Source organism: Ictidomys tridecemlineatus, chromosome 13, assembly GCF_052094955.1.
Source record: "Ictidomys tridecemlineatus isolate mIctTri1 chromosome 13, mIctTri1.hap1, whole genome shotgun sequence".
Classification (NCBI taxonomy): domain Eukaryota; kingdom Metazoa; phylum Chordata; class Mammalia; order Rodentia; family Sciuridae; genus Ictidomys; species Ictidomys tridecemlineatus.
The window spans coordinates 802,666-821,313 of record NC_135489.1 but is presented as its reverse complement, the minus strand read 5'-3'; the positions used below and the strand labels follow the sequence as shown (position 1 = coordinate 821,313).

At 39.4% G+C, this 18,648-nt stretch overlaps 1 protein-coding gene across 2 annotated transcripts in view; it reads left to right on the top strand.

Annotated features, from left to right (window-relative positions):
• Atp9b (ATPase phospholipid transporting 9B) overlaps positions 1-18,648 on the top strand; it is a 254,916-nt gene that overhangs the window by 129,755 nt on the left and 106,513 nt on the right. For both annotated transcript variants that reach the window (XM_078029853.1, XM_078029852.1), the window contains exon 11: positions 3,496-3,572. In XM_078029853.1, the coding sequence (XP_077885979.1) occupies positions 3,496-3,572 (77 nt within the window). The remainder of the gene's footprint in view (positions 1-3,495; positions 3,573-18,648) is intronic.

The following is an 18,648-nucleotide window of genomic DNA, read 5'->3' as shown; positions in this document are numbered from 1 at the left end:
GGATGCCTTTCATACACAGAAAAAACACATGTTTCATTTTTGGTCTGAGTTAATTTTGTAATAAATAAGTAAGCATTCTACTCTCTTTTTGATCCAGTAATTTCAACCACCAATCCTTTTTGTTAAAATGGTCTAGGTTTTATGTTTTGCATATATACACATGTGTGTGTATGTGTGTGTGTATATATATATATATGTATAAATATATATATATATGTATATATATATATTTATACACACACTATATATATATATATATATAGTGTGTGTATAAATTATCCATGAATCATCTTTGAGTTATTTTTGGGTTTGTGAGGATTGGTTGAGAATAAGTAAATTGAACTTAATATTTTCTCAGTGGTCAAAAGCAACTGAAAATATTGTAGTAGGTTGATCTTTTAAAATATTTAGGAGAATAGTCAGTTTGACTTGCTGCATTGTTTTGTGGTCATACGTGTTAAATATCTATAAAATATAAAAAAGAATATCTTTTCCCCCTAACGTTGGCCTTGTTAGCATTTATTTTTCTTAATTTGCATTAGGAAAGTTATTTGCTTAAAGTATAACTGTTCTGTTAATTAGAACTTCGTAGGGTTTTGTGTGAAATTTCCTCAATAGCATGATATAAGAGGCTCATGCAATAGCTAATATGTCACCAACTGTCCCCTTGAGTGACAGGGGGATGGCACTGAAGTTTAAAGTCATACTAACAGATGACATCACACAGGGTAGGGCTACTCAATCAGTGGTAGACATGTCATGCTTGTGACCCTGTTGGGTACAGCCAGCACCTGGATCTTCTTACACTGACTTTTCAGTAACTAGTCAGTATGAGATTTGTCAATATGGATCAGGGAAATTAACCCCTGCCTTTCAAAATTAAGTGCTTATAAATCTTCTAAAACATTTCCTTGGTACAGACTGAGCTACATTTTGATTACTTACCAATATTACATCACCACCACCTCTAGTGACTTTGTGACATGGTACCTTCCTATTAGCAATTTCTTTGTGGTTGTGGTTTTAGTATATAAACACATTTCCAAATCTGTCTTTCTGAATAGAAGATTCCCAAGTTGGATCCAGGAGGAGAGGTACTTAATTTTATACTTAAAATATAAAGTTTTGAAATTCTCCCATTTAAACATATATATGAGTGTGTGTGTATGTGTGTGTGTGTGTGTGTGTGTGTGTATATATATATACACACACATATATATATGTATACACACATACACACACATATATATGTATGTATACACACATATATATGTATTTTAAAACTGGAAAGTTTTAAAACATTCTGTACTTGTCACATTTGGTTTTCTATTATCTGATATGGTACAAGGTACATGTCAGGTTTTGTTGCTTTCACATGTCTCATTTTCAAAATTGGTAGCCTGTCCCCTCCCTTTTCAGTATTTCTTTCTTTCTTTTTTAAATTTTTTTTATTTCTTTTTTTTTTTTTTTTTTTTTTTAGGGGATGGGTACTGGGGATTGAACCCGACCTCTGAGCCACATCCTCAGGCCTTTTTTGAATTTTATTTAGAGACGGGTTCTCACTGAGTTGCTTAGCACCTCGCTATTGCTGAGCTAGCTTCGAACTCTCGATCCTCCTGCCTCAGCCTCCCGAGCCACTGGGATTACAGGCCTGTGCCACCACGCCCGGCTTCCTGTATTTCTTTATACAGTGCTTACTAGGTCTTTTTGCCTGTACCAGTTCCATAAGAGAACAGAAAATATCCCGTGTATTCCTGTACTCATTTCAGTAATTGAAAAGCATGAGACTCAGGAAAAACAATGCATTTTAAGTTAATTACAGTGAGTTTTTAGGAAGAATCAAATAGGAAAATACATATAAGAACCATTAGCAGATGTAAATAAATTATGTATAAATATGACACACTAATTATATTAAAGGCTTGTTGATGTGTGCTGTGTTTTTTGTTAGTCTTGTCATTTGTTACGTTTAACTTTAGTACTGTAAATTATAGTGGCAGCCTAGAATCCATGTTGTTCATAGTCTGTCTTGGCTTTTAGCACAAGTTTTCTAGGTTCTTTTGAGGCTTTTTCATTCTGCTGTTGTTTAAAAAACAATAATAATAATAATTATTATGCCATTTTCCTTGTTATGTAATTTTGCATCAGTGGCACTTTTACATTTTGGTTAAGTCAAAATGGCAAAATAGGAAGAAAATATTGATCAGGTCATCTGTAGTATTTTACCTTATTTTAACATTTAAAGAATCCTATGATGCAACCATATGTTTCTTTTAAGCTTTCAACACTATTACATCATTATGAATTTAGCATTTTTCTGAATTTCAGGTGTAGTAGTCTTATCTAGGAAGTTTATAGGGGTGGAGATATAGAAATGTTCTTGTGCAGGTAGTTGAGCTCACATGGAAATTGTGGGCCAGCTGTGCCTTCAGGAATTTGACAGATGGAAGCACCACTTCCTTCCCAGCGAGGCACAGTTGAACACACTGCTGCTGCGGACACCTGGTTAACATCTTCATCTTCCTGGGCCTGCTAGAGGGGCAGTTGTGAGTCACAGGTTGTGACCAATGGTCCATTGACCCAAAGAAGAAACTCATGCTATGTCTGCTTCTTGGGTCCTGAGAGTTCACTGAATTTCATGTGTTTGATTAATGTGACATTCAAGGGGTTTTGTGTAATTATTATAGTTAATTTTATAATGTTTGTTAGTTTTAGTGTTATACAAATTACCTTACTATCATTCTGTTTTTCACCTTCAAAATTTAAAAAACTTAAGGACAAAAATTAGAAATACAGATTTTGCATAGACGTAATTCTAAAAAAGAGATTCCGTGGTGTATAATTTAGACAGTCCAGAGCTGGGTGCCTTGAGACTTTGTAATCTACGGGTTGTTACAAGGGTATTTTGTTACTCTTTTCTCTTAGGTTTAACAATTAGCATACCTTCTTTACATGTAAAATTAGAAAACCAGACTTTTAAAGATATGAATAAAAGAGATTAATAGCTCCTAAATAAGAAGTTAACAGTTTTGATAATATTTCTGTTGTTTTGGTTGCATGCATCAGAGGTGCCAGCAGATGCTTCTGCTGGTCTTGGTGTACAGCAGAGGCACTCTCACTCAGAGAAGCTGATTTCCTGGTCCCCTTTGGTTGGCAAGTCCAGCCACCCAGCTGTCAGTTAAGAGCACTACCTCTCAACAGATTGTCAGCAATGAATCCCTCTTTCTATTGTCAGGCAAAGAAATGGTAGTGCGTTTTCTACAGTTATATGTAGGTGAATTTGTATTGTTTAACAAATCATTTGACTTTTTCCAAGTCCATTTAAGAGGTTGAGATTAGGTTTTCTTGAATTGGCCAAATGAAATTGACTGAAGAATAAATGTATATAAAGTCAAATAGAGTAATGTATTTTCCCATCAAGACAGTTAATGAGAACTGTTATCTCTTTGCTTTCCTTCACATATCTCTATAAGGACCACTTTCATGTTTTTGCAGGTACTGTAATAGGTGTTGTCATTTATACTGGAAAAGAGACTCGAAGTGTAATGAACACATCCAATCCAAAAAATAAGGTAGGCTAGATTAAGGAGCAAATGCTTTAATGACCTTGCTTTTCCTTTCAGGAAGAAAGTCGGTATAGTCCTGAATAACTCATTCACATGACAATAGTATGTGGCATGAAACAGATTCTGGTGATATGGGATCTGTTTATCTGTGTTTATAAAATACCATTCTCATTTAAAAAAAAATTTCCAAATACAACTTTTCTTGCCTAATTGGAGTTTTATGTGTGTCTTGAATTTGCATTGTTAGATCTATAATTTGTCAGTAACTTGACAGTTATTGGTGGGTTCTCAATTTCTCTTCTTACAGTTTATTTTACAAATTGTGTTCTTTATGTTGATAATTTAGTTTTCTTTTAAAAAGCAAACTTTACTAATATTTTTATAGCATTTAACTTAATGTGATATTGTTAAAGCAATTTAATCTATTTCTACTGCAGAATATGCATATTGAAAACCAAATTTCAATTTTAAAAGAATACTTGATTACATTCCTAAAACTGGTACTCAAGCAATCAGCATGTATAAGTAAATCAAAACAAAAAGTCAGTATGAGTTCTCAGTAGTTGCTCTCTCAGAAAATGCACATGTGCTCCAGGTATGGCTAATGACAAGTTCTTCTTCAAGGTGACTTTACTCACTTTCGCTTGGAGTGCAATCTGCATATTTAAGTAGAACCAACAACCTCATGTGCCTTCATTCCTCACACTGTACCTATTAGTAAAGGCTGTCTTTGCTGGGAATTTGTTACAAATTAATAATCCTTTTTTAAAAAAACATGTTTAAGACAAAATATGATCCTCTCCCCCCCACCCCCCCAGCTAAATATCATTGAAAAAAATAGCCCTTCTAAGATTAGGAAAACCTTACCACCTGTGTCTGGCTTTTCTGTGCCCAGAGGCCTCCACTTCTATGTGTGCTCTGTGAGGGGCTGGCTGCAATATAAATTCTCATTGTGATAATGGGGATTTCTTTAGATTAGTATTGCACCTTTGAGTATCAAATATACCAAAGTCACTAATTCTACAATAGTTAAAATTAACATTTAAAAGTGAATTGTTCAACTAATAATTTACAGAATCACATGCATACTTATATATGTTTTCAGGGAAGTGTAATTTTTTTCTCAAGTGAGCAAATAGAATATTCTAGTGCCTGTATAAGTCCAGTGCTTCTCTAATCTTTTCACCTTTTATATTTATGATATTTGAAGATAAATTTAATGTTAAGTGTAAAGTTTAATTTATATCTTAAAAGTTAGACTGCCTTTCAATTTAACTCTTTATTCTTCAGTTTAACTTACTTCCTCTTTTTTTCTTCACTTTATCACTTTTTTTCTTGATATAGCCTTTGTTTTTACCTCATTGAACTCTTTGCATGGAATTTTGATGCATAGTAACTAAAGTGACCTTGTATTTTATGATCACAATTAAGAATTCTGGCACTGGAGTTTCACTATCTGGGTGAGAATCTGGATTTTGCCACTGACTTGCCCTTTGGTCTTGGGGACATATCACAATTCTACATCTTAATTTCCTCATCTATAAATGGAGAAAGTGTCCACATATTGAAAACAAGATAATGTGTGTTGCTTTTAGAAAAGAACTTGCCAAGTGACAGATGTTCAATAGATGTCATCTATAGACTTGCTATAGAATGGAATGTTTTCCAGCCTATCATCTCCAGTCAGTAAATACTTACTAACTAGTTTATGTGAGATAATATACCCTGTGCTGTCCAGTACCATGTACTCTAGAAATTCTCCCAGTGGCCACCCTCTCTGCCTTCCTCCTCACCTCCTCTCCTTCCACCTCATCTCTCTCCCTCTTCTTCTCTCCTATGTTTAGCCTTCTGTTTTTCCATGGTTTTAGCAGGGATGTTGTTGGTATTCACAGGATTGGAGTGGAACCCTTGCTTGACCTCTTAGTGGCTTTTAACTCGGTGTAAAGGGCTCCCTCAGTGGCAGGCCCCAACTCCAGCCAGAATCTGCCTGCCAACAGTGCCTGAAACTCTGGGAGCACTTTTCCCTTGGCTGGCCCCTCTGCAACTTCCCTTGTTTAGAGTGGTGCATTCACACCACAGCTCCCAGAAGAGGGTGGCACCTCAGTGGAACTGTGCCTTCGCTGGAGAATCCTGAGCTATGCACTCTGCAACAGGGCACGTTAGTAGAGGTTTGTTGGAAGTTTTTTGTTTTGTTTTGTTTTTAGGCCTGAAGTTTTTAAAAATTTTTAAATTAAGGAATAACCCTAAGAGGGAAATTGATCAGGTAAATTTGTATGTGTAATGAAATCTAAGTGTTCAATGCTAGTTTTATAAGAATAAAATTCAGAAACGGCTTTAAAGCATGCTATAAATGGGCTGAAGGTATCCAGGGAAGGTTTTGATTTTGGTGTATGGTGAGTGGAGAGGAACATGTGATGTTTGTTTCCTGATGACCATTGTACTGTTTGAGAGACATTATTTTCTGAAGACTACATCCAGTGTTCTTCCACAGGCTAGTGAACCAGCAAACTGTGGACTTTGAGGAAGGCTGGTCTAAATGAAAGTGCAAGCACTCTGAAGGGGAATCAAATTGCTCTTCTGAGTTTCATTGGATTTCTTCAGAGAGACAAAACCATCCCTTACAGTTCCAACAACTGTCTCTCACATGGAGTGGGTTGATAGGGCAGTATTTGAAATTCGGTTTTGGAGTGACTTGTCAACAGAGTAATTTGAGCTAGAAATACATATTTTTGAATGAGTAAGAAGTGGTTACAGTTGGAACAGGCTAAGCCATGATGGGATCCTAAACTGCCCAAAACCACAGTGATTTCCTACAGTGGTCCCCTTAGTGTGTTTTGTGTCTAACTGAGGCTGGAGGGTGCTTGCTCATCATAGTCTCTGATGTAAGATAAACTAGCACATTGCATGTTGACCCTTAAGGCCTCTACTAGTAAGCAATACAGGTCACACTTCATTGACCAGAGCAACTAAAGGCCTCAGCTTTGCTCAAGAAGCCAGATAAGAACAGTCCTGCTCCCCATGCAGGAGGGAGCTATAGGTACTGAACCAGCAGCACTAGTGACTGCCTCCAGCATGGCTATGACTTTAGCTTTTCAGGGCTTCTCTTTAGTGTGAAAACAGACCTTGTGGAATTCCCCAAAATGCAGTGTTTAAGAGGTCATGCAGAGGAATTATAACCAGGGAGTATCACAGGAGGGGGCAGTAGTGACAGGAGGTGTCAGCTGTGGTGCTCCCTAGGGGAAAGCAGGGAAGGCTAGTAGGTTCAGTAGCCTGCCACAGTCAGCACTGGAGACTCTGAGGGGCTCAGGGTGATAAGAGGATGTGATATTGGGGGATCTGGGGTCAGGGTTAAGAGAAGAGAGCTTAAAGAATGTTGATTAAAAACAAGTAGGGGCTGGAGTTTTGGCTCAGCAGTAGAGTGTTCACATAGCACGTGGAAGGCACTGGGTTCAATCCTCAGCATCACATAAAAATAAATAAGTGAAATAAAGGTATTGTGTCCAATTACAACTAAAAAAATTTTTTTAAAAAGAATAAGTGGACTGCCAGGCACAGTGGTGCTCACCTGTAATCCCAGCAGCTCAGGAAGCTGCAGTAGGAGGATTGCAAATTCAAAGCCAAATTCCACAAAAGTGAGGCACTAAGCAACTCAGTGAGACTCTGTCTCTTAAATAAAATACAAAATGGGGATGTGGATGTGGCTTAGTGGTTGAGTGCCCCTGAGTTCAATCCCTGGTAACCAAAAAAAAAAAAAATGTGGAGTGATCCTATCATAAGAGAAAGCCAGCAAATAGAGGCCGGCACTCCCATTTTATTTATTTTTTCTAGCTAGAGAAATTAATATAACGGTACTATTAATACTATCATGAAAGGACAAAAGTTCTTTAGCTTAAAAGAAAATTACATAATATTATATGACTACCATTGAAAATATAACATGGCTTCTTTGATTGCCAGAAAATATTTACAGTCAATCATTATGTCTCTTCCTGTCTCCCCTTCCCTCTTACTTTTTTGTTTTCTTCCCTATTTTCATTCTCTTCATTTTTCATTTATTTTCTACCTTCATTACAGGTATGTAAATTCGAGGACCATGCAAATTTGTAAAATTGTTAAGTTCCTATTTAAGCTCTTTTGTGTAATATTGGGGACCTAGCTGTTCTTGGAGTTAAAGTTATAATGGAGCCAGTAACAAACAGAGAACAAGAGCCCAAAAGCAGGCACAAAACAATAGACACTTAGTGGGTCCAAAATTGCAGGTAGGCAGCAGCAGGTTTCAGAGAAAAGTAGTTGAAGGAGTACAGTAACCCCAGGGCACAGGCAGTGAAGTGAGTGATAGTACATAACCATACAGTTGGCAGCCCAGAGGCCCCCTGTAGCCCAAGGGCAAGACTTTTAGAAAAGGAGAAAGGCAGAAGATGTGGTCAGACTAGGCACATCTGGAAGAAAGATAACTATTGGCACTAAGAGGCAAAGTACAGGCAGCATGGTGGTGCATGCCTGGAATCCCAGCAGCTAAGGAGGATTGAAAGTTCAAAGCCAGGCTCAGCAACTTAGCCAGACCCTGTCTCAAAATAAAATATAAAAAGGGCTGGGGATATGGTTCAGTGATTAAGCACTCCTAGGTTCTTTCCCCTATACTCCCACCCCATAAAAAAGAGGCAAAATGCAGTGACAGGAAGGCTTCATGCAGGGGAGGTGCCAGTACCCATGTGCACACCTGTGTTCACATTTTCCAGTCTACCTTCCCTTATAAAAGGATGCATCCTGTTATTGCTGCAGCCAACCTCAAAGACAGAGTGACTGTTCCTACGTGTGTTCTATTTCCCAGGACCTTCTCTCTCAAGGGGACACAGTAGCAGTCTCATACTCTTCAATTGCTTGTGGACTCTCACAGAATCAATTCAGTTTAACAAATGCTGTGCTTGCTGATTTTTCTCCTTTATTCCTGGATAGAGCAGAAATATAGAATTCTATAAAGATTGCACATCCTCTCAGTGACTTTTGCCTCTGCCTCTCTGTTACTGTTCTGCTGTTTATTGATGCCTGTAGTGTCTTTTGCCTTCTACTATAGGTGTGACCCTGCATCTGGACGTTTCTCTCTGGGATCACATTGCTTTAACAGTAAAAGAAAATGATGCACATAATTGTTGACGTGTACAATGTCTAAATGAATGGACTCTTTCTAATACGTTGGTTCTGTGGCTCCTGCAGCAATATAAAGCTCATTGGGCATTTTCCTAAAAAGATTAGGCCCAATTATACAGTAACTGTTGTTAACTAGATTCAAGTGGCTCCATAAGACAACAGCAAATAGAGGCCGGCACTCTGCCCACTCTGTGGCCCTAAGATCTGCCTGCTCTGTCTTGACAATGCTGTTCGATATTGTGCACCCCCTCCTACCACACTGCTGGGAAGAGCATTGTGAATCCCATCCCTTCCCCCTTGGCTTAGGTTGGCAGCCCATCTTCCCCACTCAAGTTGAAGGGTCCTTGAGGACCAGAGTTTGTAGTTTCTAATCCCCAGAGTTGAGCAGGTAAATGTGGGACATTCTGCCAGTATCATCAGTGGTTTTATGAATTATGATTTAAATCTGTCATTCCTCTTAGCAGACATCCCCATGCATCTTTTGGTCAGTTTTCCTTTTTCTTTTTATGTTGGCTACCTTGTTCTTCTCTAGCTGCTTAAAAAAGAAATAACTACTATTATCAGCAACCAAGCCCAGAGGCCCTGCCTGAATCCCAGTTGTTGGATTTGCTCCCCACAATAAGAAATAGACAAAAAATGCAAAAAGGAAAATAGAATTTCATGCAATTTGACCTAACTGGGTAGAAGTACTAGATGTCTTCTCTGCCAGTTCCACAGAAGGTGTTAATGCTTCAGACATGCAGAACCCAGGAAAACAGCATGGGCACTCTGAAACCCAAGCCTCGGCCCAGGCACTATTTTACTTGTTTTGTCTTTCCTGTGGCTGTGGATATGGGACCATCCCTAAGTGTTCTTTTTAAAAAGTTGAATCAAGAACATTCCCACCCTGCCACCCTTCCTTACTGTTTTGGGTTGGCAGTAGCATTGCATCACCCAGTACTGATCCTGTCTCTGGGCTGGATCAGAAGCAAAAGCCAGGCTGTGTGCTTATGCAGATTTATGTGGCCTGTGCTTGACAGGCCCTAGCAGTCCACAGTCTTCACTCTTATCTTCCTTGACATCTGTCAAGCCAGTGGAAAGGCAGCCCTCAGCCTGCTGTCAGCACAAGGAGATTGTCCCCGATCTTCATAGGGACTCTTTTACTGTGAAATGCTCCAGACATGCAGAACCCAGGAAAACAGCATGGGCACTCTGAAACCCAAGCCTCAGCCCAGGCATTTTTTTACTTGTTTCGTCTTTCCTGTGCCTGTGGATACGGGACCATCCCTAAATACGCTTTTAAAAAGTTGAATGAAGAACATTCCCACCCTGCCACCCTTCCTCACTGCTTTGGGTTGGCAGTAGCATTGCATCTCCCAGTACTTATCCTGTCCCTGGGCCGGATCTGAAAAGGCAACCTTATGGGATCCCCAGAATTCCTGAGTCAGAAATGGGGTGCAGCCACCTGTAGGGATTCTGACATACCCTAGAAATTGAGAATGTCTGTTTTGGTCACTGAAATCTAAGGTGGAAAATAATTCCTGTGTAACTAAATTCAGTGACTCTGGCAGATATCCCAATTTGATTATTTGGGGTGTGTTTTTAGAATTGGTTTTAGAATCTAATTTTATTGTGTGACATAATTGAAAAAAAAAACCTTAATGCCTATTATAAGAATTTACTAGAACTTTTTAAAGAAATGGTTACATGTTTTATCCAGAAAGGGATTAAAAATAAATTACAGCATTTTGTTAGATCTAGGAGGAAAATTTTATCTAGGATAAAAATGAGCTCTTAGAGCTCAGAATTGGAATTTTTCCCTCAGCATAGTGCTTAGTGAGGAGGTAGGCTCTACACAGAGTTGGAAGTTTAATTGTGAAACTTTGAATAAATCAAAAGTTGTTATTACTAAGCAATTTTACATTGATATTTGGTGAAAGTTTAAATTACAAGGACTACAACTTGGAATAATGGACTGCTTTATAGAACCTAGCCTTACACATATTTATAAGGTGATACTTGATCACACCTAAGAGGGAAGAATTCTTAGAGGAGGTTAAGAGAAATCAATTGTGACAGGTTGCCATTTTCATGCCGTTCATAATAATAAGTTGCTCAGAGCAAGAACAGCAAGGATGAAATAATAATGCAAATTGCTTCAAGCAGTTATTGTAATCCCTTGGGTATATTGATTTGTGTTTCTAATAAAAAGATGCTTTTACATGTCTCATTGACAGAGAGACAGGTGACATGTGCCATTACATGAATTAGAGCCACTTCTCATTGTCTGGATTGTTGCAAAGGCGTTTTTAGATAATAGAGCAAAATACAACTAGCTATGGTATATTTTGCAAGTTGAAATCAAGGCAGTTTGGGGAATAGCTTTCTTATTTTAAAAAAAGGCAATTTATTAATATTGTTAGTTTTTTGATTTATAATAAAATCTTAGAATAGCTTCCTTTTCTCTGAGGGTTGCATAGAATTGTAGCACCCCATATTTCTAATAGTTGCCTTCTTAAGTAATAAAATATTTTTAAATTCAAATACTTGTTTAAAAATATGCTTCACAAAAGAATTACATGTTGTAGTATACAGTATCACAATCTACATTCAGAAGATTAACAGTCACAGTGTCCTAAGCCCCATCAGAAGAAGATTGACCACAGCACAAACCTACCATGAATCTCTGCAGCAGCACACAGGATGCATGTGACTTTGGGGTTCTGCCTGCACACTTCCACCCTCACTCTTATGGTTGGCACACTATAATGCACTGTGCACAACTGAAAGTCAGGCTTCCTCATCTGCAGTTTGAGCTTAAGTGGGCTTATAATTCAGGAAAGCTATACAGATGCAAAATACTAAATGTTAAGAACTAATGCTTGATGGTAGTATCTGGGACTTAATGCTGTGTGAGCATAACAACACCTACAGCAGAAAACTGGATTTTGACTCTAAATTCTCTAAAAATATGAATTTGATTATAAAGCAGATGCTTCATACAGGAAATACAAGCATAAATTTATTAAAGTGAATGCTTTGCTTATTTGATAGTATTTCCTTATCCCTTAACAACTATAGCTATATTCTCTGTAGTTCAGATTCTTAACAGATGGTAATTTACCCAAGAAGCAGATGAATACTTTCCTAATTATCTTTATTTTTTTTTTGAACCCCTTAATTCCTTACCCGAAGTCCATGAAAACAGAAGTGTGTGGAACTTGTAATAATGACTTACTTATCATGGATGGCAAAACTAAGTATTTCGTCTGCCAGGTCATTTTGAGATATTTCTGATGGCAAGGTCTGAAATGTCTAATGTGACTAGGAGTGCAAAAGCCCAGTGTTGTCCAGGACCCCTGTGTGCACTTCGATAAAGTGGGCCAGAGTGGATATTCATGTTGTTAGTGAGGACCTGAGTGAGATAAGGAGCCTCTCTTGTTATTTTGAAGTTCTCTGAGTAAATACCACTTTCCCACGGTGATTTCTGTAAAAAAATCACCAGACTGGGATGGTTTGTGTATTAGAAATGCTGTATGGTCACTGCCTGTTATCATCATGCACACATATAGGGGGTCAGAAGCCAACCTTGGGGCCTTTCAAGCCAGCAGTCAGACAGAAAGGAGGGCACTGTGGTTTCCTCACTGCCTTCTGCCAAGGTTCAGTTGAGTGGGGCTCAGTTGGGCAGCTGCCCCCTCCTCTTAGAGAAGCCCTGACCCTAATTTGGCCCTAGGAAGTTGGGTGGGTTCTTGTCCTTGTGGAAACACTGAGGGAGGGGGAAGCCAATGAGTGCAGTCTTCCTGCTTGGCCACCCTGCCTGTGGCTTGTGTTGAGGACCCCAGCACACTGTGACTGCAGCACCACACATTTCCCTCTTGACAGTACCAGCTAGGGCCCATCCTGGTCACCTTGTTCCTAAGCCTCTGGCAGTGTCTTACAAGCTGAATGATTGCATTATTTTTCTTAGGGATAGTTCATGTTGTTTTTCTTTCCATGGCTACCCTTTTCTAAGTAGTAATTGTGTTTAGGTATTCCTCAGAATCAGATCATAACATATCTGGACTCAGTTGTCTGCTCAACCTCTAGAAGTGCATTCTAACTGTGAATGTTTGATTTTCTTGACATTAAAGGGTGACTTCACCAAGCTCTATTTTGAACAGACCCACATGCAGCAGCCTCATCCTGAGGTCAGGTGGCCTTTGTGGTATGCTGTCCCAGACCGCTTACACTGCCAGCTGGTTGTCACCTGTGTGAGTCCTGTCTCTTACAGTGTGCTGGCCTCACCAGTGGTCTGGCTGCCCTGCTGAGGGTACTGAGATGAGGTGACACACCTCAGGGACTTGGTGTGACTTCTGTCGCTGTGGCTGTTAAAAGACCTACCGGATGTTTCCATGAATTTCAGTGTCCCTCCCTGTTGTGCAGTTCTGGGCATTGTGTGGGCTGTGCTTTGGCATGGAGGTTAGCAGGGGTGTGGGCTAGCTGGATCAGCAGACTGAGTAAGCATCCTGTTGAATTGAATTGCTAGGATTTGTTGTAAAATGGTGCCATAGCGGAGGGCCTTTCAGAAAATTGCTGTCTGTTGCGGTAGAAATCTCATAAAAGTTCTGGGTGAGGAAACAAAAAAAGGACTATGAACAAACATCTTTGTGTGTCTATATAACTGAATCAGTTTTTGTGCTGATGCTGAGACTTGTAGACTTTGTATGAGGTATGGGTGACAGTTTGAAGGAGGCAACATTCCTGAGGCACTTGTTAATTACATTTACTACCTTGAAACTTTAGAATTTCTCAGTTATAGACAGAATTGCAACAAACAGCCACTTCGTGTCCTTTTTCTCCCCCTAGTACTTGGATTGAAGTCATGGGTACTCTACCACTGAGCTACATCCCCAGCTCTTTTTATTTAATTTAGAGAGTCGGGATCCCTCTTTGTTGCCCAGGCTGGCCTTGAATCTGCTATCCTTCCGCCTCATTTTTCTGAGTAGCTGGAATTATAGGCGTGCACCACTCTGCCTGGTTGATCATTCTTATTTTTTGAAAAAAATCTATTTCACAAGTGAACACGAGAAATTAAAGTTATTTTTTTACAAGTTTTTTTCCTAATGCTGGAGAATTTAAACTGATTCGGTTATATAGACACACAGAGATGTTTGTTCATAGACTTTTTTTTTGACTTGATAAACTTTAAGTGTAAAATGTTAGTTCTTTTGTTTTTTGTTTTGATAGTTATTTCTTTGGCAGCAAGGAAGAATCTTTTAAAAAAAAACAGACAAATTTAAAGTGCTAACTTGAATAAATATTTACTAAATAAATCCATGCCACGACTGGCAGCACACCTGGTTCTTGTCCACAGCCTCACTCTGCCAGACCTCACATTTGAGGAAGTATCATGCTGTGTGCCTCTCCATCTCACTACACTAGAGGATCTCTTCTCTCCCTGCCCACTCCTTCATAAGAGTAAATAAAATCAGCTTTCACTTCAGCTCATAGTGCTTTCTCTTTGGCCTGTGGAAACTCCTTTAAGCTGGCTCTGTGTCTCATTTTCATGAACCCATCATAGTATTTTTTGTTCTTTCTTACACAAAAAGAGGTATCAGAGTTGTACTTTCTTTACCCAGTCCTAGGATAAGCCTGGGTTCCTTTCAGCAAAAAATGGTATTAAGAAGTTAGATTCTGGTGTTGAATGTGCTCCTTACTCTTGAGATACACTGATTCCAGGCACTTAACCCACACAGTGAAGGACGGATGTATGTATGTATGTATGTATCTGTCTGTCTATGCATCCATCTATTCATCCATGAAGAGATGGATGTGTGGGATGGATGCATACCTATGTGGTGGGTGGATACATGGACAGATGAATGTGTAGAGTAGATGAGCGGATGGATGGATACATACATGCATGTGTGGGTGGACAGAAGGATGGGTACATGGGTGGATGGCCAAATTAATACATGGATTGATGGAGAGACAGGTGTGTGGGTGGGTGGATACATGGATACATGGATGGCTGATGGATGGATACATGTGTGGATGACTAGCTGGATGGATGCATACATAGTGTAAGTGTTTTTTTAACTTTGTGTATATTGAACACCATGAGTTTGGACATACTTCCAGTTCCAGTTTAAGTCCACAGGGTTACTTCTAGTGTTTTCTCCAAAGGGTAATTCCTGTCCCTGACAGTGAAAAAACCTATCTACCTTTACCCTTAATGTATTTATTCATTTGAGCAACCCCTTCACTATAACTAGCCTGCATTCCTCCTTATTTCATTTGTGCCTCAGTGTACTGCACCAGCTCACCCTTGCCAGTTTTCCTTCCTTAGACAATCACTGAATGAATCAATGAAATGTGTCTTAGAACCTCTTAAATCATCACAGCTAAAGAGAGCCTTCTGGGTGAGGATGGAATGATATTGGTCTTCAGTTGAAGCAAGTGTAGTCAAAGAGACAGTGTGGTTCAAAGTAATAAATTCTCTTCTGGTTTCGAATATTGCATTCTGCTTGGTGAGCAGTATTTTGTAGGTTTTTTTTTGTTGTTTGTTTGTTTTTGCACGTCTGTGTAGGCTTCTGTGCCAGTGTGATAGGTTGAATACACTATGGGAGAGAATCGATCTTTTCGTAGAAAACCCTGGGTAAATATGGATACTGAAACAAAATCCTAAACGTAGGTTTCAATCTCTCTCCTGCCAATACCTCCAAATTACTATCATTGTAAACCCAAATGGGGAATCTACTGCACGTGTGGTACTCTCCCTTTCTAAGTCTATTCTTCATTAGACAAGGTAATCCTTACTTAAGGTGATTACCAGTTGCATCTATCATCTTTTAGAAATTAGAAACTAGCACTGCCTTTAAAGAGATTTTAAACAAAAGGAGGAATTCATCATAGATCCATTTGTCCTCTGCCTCTTTCCCTGTCTTTTGCATATAGTAAACCCTTAACAAATAATGAGTTTTTGTAGATATGACTTGCTGTGCTGGCATCAAAATTACTAAGTTTTTAAAAAACTTAAATGTTCCAAATTTTAAGTAACCTCAAAATTCATGAACAGATTTAGGAAGCTAGGCCTAGAATTCAAACTTGTGACTTTGAAGCACATAGCCAGATTTCTGTTAACTTTGCTACTGGTGCTAATGTGAATTGTTTTTCCCCCATAGTAATGTTGATAGCTCATACTTTGTTACATTGGAATCATAATTGCTAAAGTGATCCAGGGACACTCTCCCACCACTAATTTTAAGGATGTAAAAATTAGAAACGGAAAAAGCACAAATAGAGCATCACTACATTAACCTGTGGAAATGAGCAAGTTGTGTAGGATGCAATTTAGAGACATTTGTTTTGGTTGAATATTTAGTCATTCAAGCAACAATTTTCTTAAGTTAAAGTCAATAATTTGTTTCGTTATTACAATTACAAAAATTGTTTCATAGCCTTAAGATATAGACATGGTCTGAAACACACAATGTAGAGAACAGAATTTTCATAATGGATCAATTTAATATGTTTTTAATTCCAAACAACATAAAGAAAAATTACTATGCTGAGGCTTCATTTCAGTCTCATGTGATGCATTTGCTGCCCTTTGGATGAGGGTGGGTGGGTGGCACCCAATGTCTCCAAGGGGCCAAGTGTGTATGCCCCATCACCAGGCAGGAGCCACTGTTGATTGTTTCTGGACCTCAGAGAAGATCAGACTGGAAGTTCCCTTGACCTCTTCAACCAGCAGCCGGTCCTCTCCTGGAGTGTGTTCTTAAATCCTGACTTTCTGGATCAAGAATCATAACAATTTTAGAGAGGATTTATGGGTGCTGATTCATTGAAACAAAATCAAGTTGTTTCTTGGACATTTTTTTTAAGTATCTTATGTTATGTTGCTTGCATACATTACATTAAAGATCAAGAGGGGCTCAGGGTCTGAGCCTGTTTTATAAAGCAGAATTATTGCTCTGGAAAGACATGTCTATGTGTAAGTTTTAGGAGTGAATAAAGAATAGTTTGCCACGCCGCCCCTTATATTCAAGGAGTACATATGTGTCGGTTTGCCTTTTTATTAGTGTTGTAATACTAGTTTTTCAAAGAAAAGTGGCCATCTACTTGTTGCCCTTGGAGGGTGGGAGATTGTGCTTGTCATTGGTCTAACCTGCTTTAGGTTGTTGTTGGATCTGAGTTCTGATCTCTTAGTTCTGGTTCTATACAGGCCAAGCTCTTTGCTGCTGTTACTAGATAATGTAAAGTGTTTCTTCTGTGCTTATAATCCTTTTATATCAATTAACTGCATATAAATTGTTGGTTATAGCTGTTTTTCATACTAATGAACCAAGTTTAAACTGCCAGCGGTCTCTTGTGTTTGTCTCTCTCCTGAGGCCCAAGGTTCTGGCCTCGTTAATGCACAGGATGACTGTGCTACTCCAGCAGAGGCAGGAAGAATGCTAAGATCCTTTGCAACAGCTCCAATAAGAACAGGGACTTGGGACCATTGTGCTCTAACTAGCTTTAGATCTCGGCTCTGTCTCAGTAGAGCCCTTGCACCTTTGGTGAATACTTAATCTTTATGCCATGTGGGAGCTTATAGCATTTTGTGTTTTACATGGACAACATTTTAGAAGACACATTATCTGACGCATCATAAATGCTCAAGAAGCATTGTCAGAAGCCACAGAGGACCAGGGGTTTTACGACATAATATGCTCAGCTTTTGTGTTTCTAAATAGATTTTTAAAAAAATATTGACAGTTGTCTTGAAAGCTGAAAATTTTGATTTAGAAGAGCTGGGTACTATTGAGATTCAAGAGGCCAAGTCTTAAGGGGAATCAATATAGAGTTTCAGGGATAAGCCGCAGAAGGGAAAGAGGCAAGTCACGTAGCCCCTCATAACCTTCCTGTCATAGAAGGAGATAAGCTGCAGAAGCAGCCCTGGCAGGTGTGGGTCTGGGGTACTGGCCTTTGTGGAGGTCTCGCAGGGATGTGCTGTCAAAATGAGATGATTAATTAATTCAGTCCTGCCCTTGGCTCTGGGAGGTGAGCAGCCCATGGGAGCCAGCCCTTGGAGTATATTTGCAAGCATAGACAAGTCAACCTTGCCCAGCCTGCCGAGGTCCCCATAGGCTCCAAATCATGTAGGAGTGCCACACACTTCTGTACTCCTGGAGTGGCCAACTAGAAACTGGCCAGCAGGCTGCATGGCTCCATGGCAGTGAGGAGTGAGAAGGCCCTGTGGGTGTGGCATTGTGGTCGTGGCAAGACGGCAGTAGCAGGAGCTGAGGTCCCATGGAGTAGTGGCATCAAAGGGTTGCCTCTCTACAAATTTCCCCTCACTTTCCTAGAACTTAGGTGTGGGCTGGGGACGTGGAGTTGCAAAGACTTGAATGTAACTTATTGTAAATCTGAAATGATAATTGCTAGTTTTAAAGAGTTAACTAGGATGTGGCTAAATTATTTTCCATTAGATAGAAATTTATTTTTGAAAACATATTTTGCACATCAAATCTGTCCTGTAAAAGTGATATCTGCTGCCTTCAAACTTCTCACAGGTTGATGCTTTGATCTGGAGAGCTCTAGATACTGTTAGGTAGATGGCGAAGGTAGGGATTTGAACGTCTTGGCATCATTGGCATGGGTGCTTGCCATGGAAACTTGCTTATAAGCCTGGCCAGTGTACCTCCAGAAGCCAGGGCACAGTTGGGGTTGCTGACAGCAGCTCAAGAGACAGTGCAAGGTAAGCATAGATGAAGGGGGTCTCAGTGTTCGGTCCTCCGAGTGTGAGGCTGGTCTCTAGTGATAAATTTATGCATCCTCCTCTCTTTGGAGTGCTTTGATCTTGGGTCAGCAGAACTTTGAGGAGACATAGGCAGAAGCCAGGTGCATGGAGATGACAAGGGAGCAGGAGATAAGTGTCCTCAAATGTCCTAAGGCTTGAGGCCATTGTGTTGTTTAAGAGAAAAAAGTG